The 11,891-nt window shown below is 34.5% G+C and overlaps 1 protein-coding gene across 1 annotated transcript; it reads left to right on the plus strand.

The window, feature by feature from the left end:
* Window positions 1–257: 257 nt before the first annotated feature.
* LOC105130759 (synaptotagmin-3-like) lies at window positions 258–4,958 on the plus strand. The gene is given in 12 exon segments (XM_011033422.1): window positions 258–532; window positions 1,683–1,781; window positions 1,930–1,980; window positions 2,056–2,179; window positions 2,557–2,675; window positions 2,789–2,890; window positions 2,982–3,056; window positions 3,196–3,272; window positions 3,554–3,803; window positions 3,990–4,364; window positions 4,473–4,601; window positions 4,690–4,958. Coding segments are annotated over 12 exon segments (1,644 nt in total). The 5' UTR covers window positions 258–418; the 3' UTR covers window positions 4,819–4,958.
* The last annotated feature ends 6,933 nt before the right edge of the window (window positions 4,959–11,891 follow it).

Consider the following 11,891-nt stretch of genomic DNA (forward strand, 5'->3'; position numbering starts at 1 on the left):
CACACTTAATCTTAGAATTTCATTTTTTTTTTTACAAGTTACAATAGGTTACTTATCTTCTCAAAAGGGAAAAAGAGTAATTTAAAGAGCTCTGGTAGTTGTTGAATTTAAAATTTGAAGCAGTGATTCACAGGAGGAGAGAACGGCACGCAGGCAGAATTATATTTTTGCTTGTTTCTTTTCGATTTTGACGAGCCAGTCATATTAACAAGTTGTTAGCCACAACCTGTCACTTTCTTTGTTTTTTTTTGTTTTTTTTGTTTTTTTTTTTTTATCAAATTTGGCGGTTATGGTCGTCTCTCTATCTTTCTCTTCATGTGTTCGTTACGTTTCCCAGTAAACATTTTCCCCTTTATTTTCTCGCTCTATCCTCCTCAATAAGTATTTTCTCTCTGTGCTTTTGGTTTTGTCGAGAGAGATGGGATTCTTGAATACTTTCTTGGAACTTCTTGGTTTTGGAATTGGACTTCCTTTTGGTCTCCTGATTGGTTTCTTTCTTTTCGTTTATTCTAAGCCTCAAGATACTGTCAAGGTAATTAATCGTGTATGATCATCATTATCTCTCGTTCTCTCTCTCTGTATGTGTTAGTTTCCTGGTTTTTTTTTTTTTGATCGTTGATGTTGTTAAGGTACATAACGTTGTTAATTTGTTTGATCATTGTTTTGCTCTGATTCATTATAAATGTTGTCCTCTAAAAGTTGTTCTTTTTAACCTTTTGGGTTGAGGTTGTGGAGTAGTACTGCATTTGTTTACGCCAAGATTCCCACTTTTCTCGGTTTCTATATATGATTGTGTTTTGTCAGAAACACAGTTCTCGAGTGCGATGCTGTGTTCTTTAGAAAAATGTGATTCAATGAAGTAATGTTGCTGAATATTAAAATGGAGAGGAATTGTGGTATTGCTGTGTTTTTGGAGACTGTGGGGCCATTGTAGGAAAGGTTGAAGGAGAACTATTTGCAGTTGATTTTCTGATTTCCTTTTTTGCAGGGCTCTTAAGTGAAAGGAGAAGAATGATTTTTTAAAAAAAACTCTTCAACTCTTCTGGAATAGTCGAGAATATGATGCATCGACATGCAATTCTTATTTTCTATTTGACATTTTGTGTAGAATTATTGAAGGCCAGGCTAGGCTTTGATTTCTTTTTCACACATCATGCTTATGATGCCTTTGCAATTTTGTGGTTGTTCAACTTTGTTGATTAGGTCTACATTAATTCAAGATGAATGTGCTGCTTGCTTACATTGGGGGTCTGCTTTGATTTGCTCATCTGTGTTATTTAATATTTAAGAGTGGCTTTCTGTTTTCTTTTTTTCTTTTCGTGATAGATGTTGTGGTGTTCATGTTGCATTAATCTCAACAGTTTGACTGTGTAGAACATCCTAAACTGCTTTTTAGTCAAGATTTTAAGCCAGAAGTTTTACTGATTTGTCGAAGAGGTTTCCTTTTTCAAAGTGCAAAACATAAAAGAAGTCCCTCCTCTTGACAAAACCGGACTAGAGCGTAGTGAATACCAGGACCTTTCATGGGATTAAAAGAAAAATTAGGATACTTTAAAGCAACAAAATTCAAAGTATTCTGTAAGTTAAAGGTAATCGGTTTACTTGCAAGCAATGCACAAAGGTGTGCTGATAATCTTTGCTTAACATGTGTGACTTTTTTAATCTTGGACCATCTAATGCAGGATCCAGTGGTCAGGCCACTTCATGAGTTAGACACAGGTGCTTTGCTAGATATTCTACCAGATATTCCATTATGGGTAAAATGCCCTGATTATGAAAGAGTAAGCGCAGTATATTAGTCCTGGTCTATTTGAACATCCGCAATAGCTATTGTTACTGATACTGTTCTTCCTGTGCATTTATTGTTTCTTAGTTAAATATTATCTCAAATGTGTGACTATATTGATTATTGCTATGTGATTTTCACAGGTTGACTGGTTGAACAATTTTCTCTCGGATATGTGGCCCTACCTTGATAAGGTGATTTGATAACTAAGATTTTGCCTTCATCTTGTTAAAGTATTTTCAAAATTTTGAGTTCATGGCTGCATGCAGGCAGTTTGTGCAATGATAAGAAGGACAACACAATCTATGTTTGCAGAGTATATTGGGAAATATAAGATACGAGCCATCGAGTTTGAGCATTTAACTCTTGGAACTCTTCCTCCTACAATTCACGGTAATTAAGTTTTTCACGGTTCTTCTGATATTTGTAACAGGAAAAAAAAATTGAATATCGAAAGGCAGTAGAATTGCTCGTATTTTAAAGGCTCGTTTAAACAGTGCAGGAACACTCAGAATTTTTTCTCTGTTTTCTTGTCTTAGTGTATGTGAAAACGTTTGATCACGTTCATCAGCTGGTTTTTGAGGATTTCCAATTCTAAAATTTGAAGAGTCTTGGTGTAAAATTCAGCTAAGCGCTGCAATGGCAATTCTGTTCAATTGCAGAAATTATATATGAACTTGGGGCAAAATCTTATGAACCATATACAGAAGGTATTGATCCTTCAAGATCCCTAATTTTTCTTACTGTTCATGTGAACTGTAATTTTTCAGGTCTCAAAGTCTACGAAACTAATGAGAAGGATTTAGTAATGGAACCAGCAATAAGGTGGGCTGGCAATCCCAACATTGTTTTGGTGCTTAAATTAATGTCTTTGCAGGTTACATTTCAGGTAAAAAGAGCCCAGGGGCACAATCTTTCTTCAGAAAACTAGTGTTGTTAGTTGACTCAATTCTTTTAAAGAAGATGCATGGCTCCCATTGCACTGACAATGCTTCTTTGCAGTTAGTTGATCTGCAGATATTTGCAGTGCCACGGGTAGCTTTGAAACCTCTTGTGCCTACCTTTCCATGTTTTGCGAATATTGCGGTGTCCTTGATGGAGAGGGTAAGAAGTCTGGTACAGTGAGGTTTTATCTTAGCTAAAGCCAGATGGCTAATTATCTCTGTATGATCTTTTTCTACTGATTTATCTCCAGCCACATGTTGATTTTGGACTGAAAATCCTGGGAGGAGATGTTATGTCCATACCTGGCCTTTATCGATTAGTTCAGGTGCTGCACTGGTAATACTTGAACGTGTGGGGTGAAGCAATAATTTAATTGTCTAAAATTGGATCAGTGTTAAAATTTCTTGCATTAAATCGAACTGTTAGATGGGTTTGAATCAACTAATAGTTCTAAGTGATTGCAGGAGATGATAAAAAAACAGGTAGCAAGCCTCTACTTATGGCCCCAAACTCTCGATATACCTATCATTGATTCTTCAACGTAAGTTTATATTAGATGTTGAACTTGATATGATTCATTGAGTTTCCCATTTTCTTTCAATGAATTTAAGTTCGATACATTTATCATTTTCACTAGTGTTATCATCCAATACTTCGTATTGTTGGTTCACTCTGCATCCAAAGTTCGATTATATTCATGTTTGAAAATATTATAACTAGCTGTCAGACTAAGTTCGATTTAGAAACTTTTCATTGAGTTTTTACGCAATTTTTTTTTTTAATGGCATTCCATCTTATTATCTGATTCTAATTTTTCTTTAGAGTAATTATTAAGAAGCCTGTGGGGATACTTCATGTGAAAGTTGTGCGGGCAAATAAACTCCTGAAGGCTGATCTCCTCGGAACATCTGATCCATATGTGAAACTTAACCTCACTGGAGAAAAGCTTCCAGCAAAGAAAACGACAATCAAGAAGAAGAATCTGAATCCTGAATGGAATGAGAACTTCAAGCTTGTTGTCAAGAATCCTGAATCCCAAGCTCTTCAACTACAAGTGTTTGACTGGGACAAGGTTTTTCCTTAGAAATCTGAGCATCGATTCTTTATTTTTTAAAATTTTCTTTGAATCTAAAATCCTTCGAAGAACTGATAGAAAATTGTTTTCTGGTTCTCCGAGAATAGCATTTGAATGAAATTTTGTTCGGTTGAGTTTAAATTTGCAACGGGAATTCAAACTTCTTTCTAATTTATTTTGCAGGTTGGTGGGCATGACTGATTAGGGATGCAATTAGTTCCTCTGAAAGTGCTTACTCCCCGTGAAACGAAGGACTTCACTCTTGATTTGCTCAAGCACACAAATATTTCCGACTCTCGGGACAAGAAACAGCGAGGACAGATTGTGGTGGAGTTGACCTATGTGCCTTTTAGAGAAGATAGTATCAAGTTTAGCGGACCTTTGGATGGAAATGGTGAGATGGGAAGTGTAAGTGGCAGGTCTTCTCCAGAAGAAGCACCATTGAGTGGAGCAGGTTTACTCTCAGTTATGGTTCAAGGAGCTGAGGATGTAGAAGGGAAGCGTCACCATAATCCCTATGCTCTAGTCCTTTTCAGAGGAGAAAGGAAGAGAACTAAGGTGAACGCTCTTCATTATAGAAAAATATCAAGTCCTCACCCGAAATTTATTACAGGCATAGTCCAGTCTTCCATTTTTATTTACATCCGCAACTTGGTGTTCCTGCAGACGATAAAAAAGACTCGGGATCCTCGTTGGAACGAAGAGTTCCAATTCACGCTCGATCAACCTCCCCTGCATGAGTTGATTCGTATTCAGGTCATGAGCAAGCGAAAAAGCTTTAGTTTCCGATCAAAGGTACAGGAATCATTAATTTTTCCAACAGCATTGTTGCTGCTGCTGCTGCTGTTTTTCTTGTATTATTGATGTTATTTTTAACATGAAGGAATCGTTGGGGCATGTGGAAATCAATCTTGACGATGTTGTTTACAACGGACGCATCAACCAGAAATACCATCTAATTGATTCGAGGAATGGAGTGATACATGTTGAGATTAGATGGAGTACAGTTTGAGAAGTTGAAGATTGTAAAGTGCATGTAATATTATTTTTTATTTTTTTATTTGTTTCGAGAATACACAATTGTGATACAAAATTAATTTACCGGAGAGCGAAGAAAATAAAGTACTAAATGGAGTTCGATTTTATTAATGAGTATTGGAAAAAAAAATGGAAGGAAAGAATTTAACTAGTGTATTTTTATTAAAATTTAAATTCAATTCTCAAATGAATTCTAAATTAGAGGTTCTCTCAAACACCATGCCGAGTGATATGCAATTTTTTACGGCTAAAGTTCCAGGTTATTACTCGAGAGAATAATTTTATTTTATTTTTTAAATTTTATTTCTTAATTTAGCATATCAAAATCATTTGAAAATATTAAAAAAAAATTAAACTTCCATCAAACACAAGTTGAAACGCACTAAACGGGCACTAAAATCTTGAGCCACTAATTTTATTCAAGGCCATTCCTCTGTAATTTAATAAAATTTTATTAATTTTATAAACTTAAATTTTGAGACTAACATTTAAAAAGGAAATTATTTTATTAAATACATAAAATGATGTGAGGGGAAGCGTCTTTGATGTAATTTAAAAGGAAAACTCGGTCCTTGTTAACAGATGAACCAATGCAAGTATGTCCATGACCATTGAAGAATTCGGAAATTTTCCAGAAAGCACAATTAAATTGGAATTCTCATTTCTAAATCTAATTGCTAATGTAGTAAAGAAGATGGGTGGTTATGGCCACAGCAAAAGGGTTGTAAATACCTCTTAATGCTTGGGCTGAGGTGGGTTGCGAAGGCCTGTGCTGATGGCCCAGTTTTATTTTTTATGCTCATTAGTACACTCAGGTTTTGCCTTCTAGTTTCAGTTTCGAAAGATCTAACTCGGCCATGAAAAAAGAATAAATGATGAGAAGAAGAAGAAGAAGAAGAAGAAAGAGGTTATTTTTACCAAATTGATCAGCTATTGAAAATTAAAGCACTGGACTCAATTACAAACAGATAAAATGTCAAAGGATTTATTTTCAACAACTTAGCCGAGGAGCAAGCGATTGTATGTTTTTTGAAATATTTTTTTGTATAAAAAATTATTAAATTAAAAATATATTTAAAAATCATATTATCAAACAAATGTATTTATAACGAAAAAGTACTGTTCGAGGAAACCACAATTCACAGGTTATTAAAATGCTAATGGGCCAAACCAGAAAGTATGTAGTCCCTCTGTTTTTTGTTCACTTTCCCTCCCCACTCAAACCGAATTTCTATGGTGATGAAAGGTAAGAGGCCAAACTTGCATGATTAGATGAAGACGATCTTGGACAACTTTCTTTTTTCTTTTTTCTTTTTTTTTGGGTAGAATTAGATGAATTTGAAAATTCAATTCCACGTACCGAGTAGTGGAGGATGAGCTCTTGAAAAGGTCAATAAATTGATATCATTAGATCACAGAATAATTTCTCACGACGACCCATGATCTTTTAGCTAGTTGTGTGATAATTAACATCTCTTCACCTAGCTAGCTAGCTATATGTCTACCAATGATCTCTTTGTGGAAGCATCCCTTTGGAAGATCCATGCAAGACTTAAGGAACCCTGATTGAAGGAATCATTATTAATTTGGGGTAAACTTAATTTTTACCTGCAAATTAAAATCATGATCATGAATAAGCACGGACGTATAGAGAGAGAGAGAGAGAGATGCACGCTAGCTGGTGTCAAATGATAGTGAAGGGCTGGATTCACAAGGGGAGCCCTAGCTAGATCTATCGGCATGATCTTAACCAGATGGACCCCATTGCATGCATGGATTAGGTTTGACTTGCTGCTGATAAATAGTAGAAAGATTTCATGTGACATCATGATTAAGGAAAACCACCACACTGGCTACATGCTTTCCTGTGCTAGTTGGATTTACATGCATGCATGGCTGTTGTCCTATATTTGTATTGCTTGAAGTAGTGATTCCACTGTTTGAAAAATTGACTCCTAACGATGGTCTTACTTTCTTTTGTTAATAATTATATTTCTTCTAATGTTCTTACACGTATTCACTAGCAAGTTCAAGGGTAATTATCTGTGTGTTTCGCAAGTAAGGTTCTAGGGAGGGGCTTGTCTATAGATATATATTCTCGTAATTAAGCACCAATGAAGCTTTGATATAATCGAAATATGTTTCGCAGCTAAGTGCCATGCCCGAGAAGAGAATACCAACGCATGCAGGGTGAGCAAACCTAGCTAGCTAGCTAGCTTCGTCTTGTGATATTGTTTTTAGGGTACCAAAACACTTGAAGGTATCTTATTAATTAATTATACATGGGATATATAGCTAGAGAAAAGATACAATTAAGTGGTCATGGGTTACTGTGATTAATGAACTACTAAGTGCAAGACATCCCATTGCTCGTAAATCCCCTCCCGAGTGGGGGGCACCATAAGAGGGAGAGGCTCCCTTCGTATCATAAGAAAAATAAAGGTTCCAGCTTGCTCGTTGACTTGCCCCAGAAAGTCTGGCAAATTTAGAGGGAGTAAAGGGAATCCTATCCCTGCACCCGCAGAGGTTTTTATGAGGATTCTTTGTTAATGGATCTCCACTCATTGCATTGAAAACTCTTCATTACCCTCTCTTTTCCCTCCTCTCTTGTAACAAGTTGTGTGTGTGTGTGTGTGAGTGTGGCATGGGTGCTCTTAAAAGCAAGGGTGAAATGAAAAAGGAGTGTTCTTGCGTTGATGTTTTTTGTGGGGGATAGCTAGGAATAGCTTTTGGCATTCTAAAAAGAGAGGACATTTTTCTTTTAAAAGGTTGTCTTTTAAGATGGCAAAGTAAGTGGGAATAGTAAACTCCACTCGAAACACTCTTGAGTTAGCAGCACTCAAATCTCAAGTTCGGTACGTACTAGCGTCCTCTCTCTTGCGTGGTGCTTTTGGCCATGTCGATGCAAACTTGGATAGTGCACTCCCGACTACTCCATGTCTTTTTTTGTGCGCCGTTACCAAATTATCTTTGAAATTGAGAGAATACCACCTCTCAATTCGCAATTGGCAGGAGATAGTGATGGAAGATTACCATATTTTCCAAGGAGAGAATAAAGTTGCATGTGCTCTTCCAAAAACAATAGGAGCACACGTTGGACTCCACTCAAATTGACTTCTATATATGGGTGTCGACCTTGGAATGATTTATAATGGTCCATTCAGGCAGCATATATATGTATATGGTGACTTCTTCAATGTATGTGAACCCTTACAACTGTCCATTTAGTTAATACCATGATATATATATATATACACACACACGCTAAAAAATAATACAAAATATATTTCATAACTCTAATAAACTTTTATGTTTATATGAATTTTTTAATATATTATTAAAGTTTTAATAATTATATACTGCATGTTACTGTTATTAATCTCAAACAATAATGTTAGATAAATAAAAATAATCATTTAATATAATATTAAAGTTTTAATAATTATATACTATCTATCCTCCAATAACAATAACAATACCATGATAAATCATATTCTTGACTATTCCTGGATTGAATCATCTACGAGGGCTTCTTCGGTTTCACTTGAGGCAAGTAATTGTTTATTTTGTTTTTAAAAAGTGTTTTTTTTAAATAAATTATTTTAATTTTTTGTTTTTAAAAAGTGTTTTTTTTAAAATAAATTATTTTAATATGCTGATATCAAATATAATTTTTAAAAAATTAAAAATATTATTTTAATATATTAGAAAAACAAAAAGTAGTTTTAAAACATAATAATAGGAACCCCATTTTTAAATATCCTTGAACATCACCAAAAACATCATTATGCATGCCATGATATAATTGTCAAACCCATGCGGGTATTTAACTAATCAAACATACACAAACCGTTGAAAACCAGTTAAGCTGAGGATTCTGGATTGGTTCGATAATCTAAGGCCATTTGTATATAAAATTAAAAACACATGGCTACGTGTTGAAAGTTCCTAAGAGATAAGATTTTGACCACTGAATCCCAGATTTGAGACTGTTCGGTTCATCCACCGGCCCAGGGTGCTTTTTTTTACTTGTAAAACACACGTCCCAAGTGTCCTGCTGCAATATAATATATAATCAACAATTACCAATAAATTAAGGATTATTTCAATATCCAAGATAATAATATTAATTAGCGAGTTGAACCCATCATCATCTAGAAAGTTCAAACATTTTCCAGCACCCATATATATATATATATATTCGTTCGTTGTCCATGATAAGTTAATAACCGCCACTTTTTATTTGAGGCAACGGTCAAGTTAATATCTTTTAATTGTCCGGAACTGAGAGCTGCCTGGGATTTCTAGATTGTAAGATTTTTCATTGCATTGAACTGGTCCATGTGAAGAAGATTTCAAGTGGATTAGGGTTTAAATTGCAGGCCGCATATATCTTAGTTCTTAATTCAAGCACGAGCTAGCTAATTGTCAAATTCAAATTGGTCGAGCAATCTAACTCATAGCACCGAATTTGATTTGTTAGTTATTGTTTTTATTTTGGTCAAAATTATCTTGTTGAATAATAGTTGTAATCTCGTGCAAGAAAGGCATGCGTAGCGTGAGAGAAATTCCATTCAAATGTTTTTTTTTTCTTTTATCTGGATGGATTGCCTTTAGAAACATGACTCAAATATTATTTGTAAAAATTTATTTTTTATATTTTTAAATTATTTTAATATGCAAGGTTAAGAATGAATTTTAATTTTTTTAATATATTATGAAATAAAAAAATTTAAAAACAATATAATCAGCGGTAACAGTACCAAAAGCTACAAGATGGGAGATATACTTTAGAAAAAAACATAAAAGAAATTGAAGAGTAAAATATGGCTAGCAATGTCAACCGTGATGGCATGGGCACCGCAAAACGACTAAACTGTAATGATGTACGTGCACGTGTGGTGTACTTATGATGTCATGTGGGAAAAAATGAAAAACCAAACAAAGACTAACATCATTAGAAAAATCCCCACCATTTTGACTCATGCCCAACAATGATTCATCATCATGGTGGCTTTGGCCAAAGGCAGGCGAGGCCATCCACAGAAATGTACTGGTGGGGGGAGGTGCTCTTCTTTCTCCATTTTCTAGTGGAGGAGGTTCTCTAGAAGGAGGATGACGGCAATCATCCACCGCCGAGGGAATTTTGAATTTTTTTTCTCTATATTATCACCACTTCACTTGACTCGAAGAGTTGTTCTGGTGAGAGACACGGAGATTTGACAACCAAGCACTGACGTTAAAATCATACCCCCATAGTAACACCGGTTTAGTCAAAGTTTCAAGAAGGATCCCTCAGGGGTGTTCGGCTTAAAGCATGTACTCTTCCATTTATATTCCTGGAGGAGAAAGGTCCACCGTTAACATCCGCTCTCCAAACCGAAATAAGATCCTAGCTCGTGGTTGTCAGCTCAACTAACTTCTGACCTGGTCTAGGATCTAGATCATCGTATAAACTCGTGGGTCGGTACTGCTTCAATCCTAAAATGATGTCAAAACTCCCCTTGAAAAGTTTGTGTGGAAAAACTGTATCACGCATCAACTCACCTTCTTCTTCTTCAAAAAAAACCCGGTTTATTCGAGTTGAGTTGAATGACTACATCTCTTCCCAGGTCGGAAGGATGATCCTTTAAAATAACAACAAAACGTTAGCGTTGAGAATTATTAATGTAGTTAATGATCAATTCATTTTGTGGCTCGACTATACATAGAATTAATATCGGTGCAAACAACAGAGAGCTCATTACAGGGTGTCTTTACCACTTTTTTTTCCTTTTTTATATATATAAAAAAGCCTATAGATCTAGCAATGTTGGATCTCGAGATTTCTGTGGTTTAAGAACTCGTATACCAACCGAAATGTTTCCAAATAGTGGTGATGTGCTTGATGTTACAGACCGCGTGGAACCCAACAAAATGCCACATTTCTTTTTTCATCGTTTTTCTCAATTCCTCGTGTATAATAAATAACCAACAAAAAATGCTTAAAAACTAAAAAAAAAAAAACAAGGATCTCTGGAAGCTTGCAAGAAATTCTTGATGCCCGGTTAACAATTCCCATGGCTTCGGAGTAACGTTAAATGTATGTTTGTTTTTGTGTTTAAGTATTTTTTTTACAATATTTAGCTTGAAAATTAATTATTTTGTTAGTGTTTTTTTATGGGCAAATGTTAAAAAAATAAAATAAAAAATATTATTTAATATATATATATATATATTTAAATACAAAATATTACGCCTAGCAATACCACACATACACAGAAGAGAGCTTACCTCCCAATATGGGAAAAGTGGTTAACTTTTTTTACTTTTCTTGTTTTAACATAGATATGGGGGAATAGTTAAAAAAAAAAGTCCTCGAGAAAAGATTTGTCGGGAAGTAATTGACTAACTGCAAGTTTCCCAAGGGTTAAATTCATAGTCAAAGGCATGGGCATCCCAACCTGAAAGATGAACTAGCAAGCATACAAACCATTTTTTTTAAAATATATAAAAAAAACACTGTAATCTATATACTACAAATAAATATTTGTTTTTCTCTAAACAAAAATAAATATATTAAATGTTCAGGCGTGTTGCATGGCTTTCTTTGTCTCGCAAAGGTTTTCTTCTTATACTGGTTTCATGATAACAATCTGATTATTTATTTTGGGAATCATGTACTTTTCCTTTTATTCTCAGAACACATTTATTTGGTTTTATATATATATATATATATATATATATATATATATATGTGGCATTGTATGAGTGACGAATGACCACCTAGATGGCTTCAACTTGCAAGCAAGCAAGATGGTCCTTGATTCTTTGATTTAAAAAAGAAAAAAAAGAAAGAAAGGTTAGAGGATCTGGATTTTTTCTTAATGCTTTTTATAAAAACAAAGCAACATTTTGTTTTTACTGTTACATGATAGCGTTAGACCCACTTTCTTACCCTAATATTATATACCTAGAAGGGATATATCTTTTTATTCTTTTTTTTTTAAGTTATTAAACTCGATATAATTTAAAATCTAATATGAATCAATATAAATCGACAACGTA

This window comes from Populus euphratica, unplaced genomic scaffold, assembly GCF_000495115.2.
Source record: "Populus euphratica unplaced genomic scaffold, PopEup_1.0 scaffold29.1, whole genome shotgun sequence".
Taxonomy (NCBI): Eukaryota; Viridiplantae; Streptophyta; class Magnoliopsida; order Malpighiales; family Salicaceae; genus Populus; species Populus euphratica.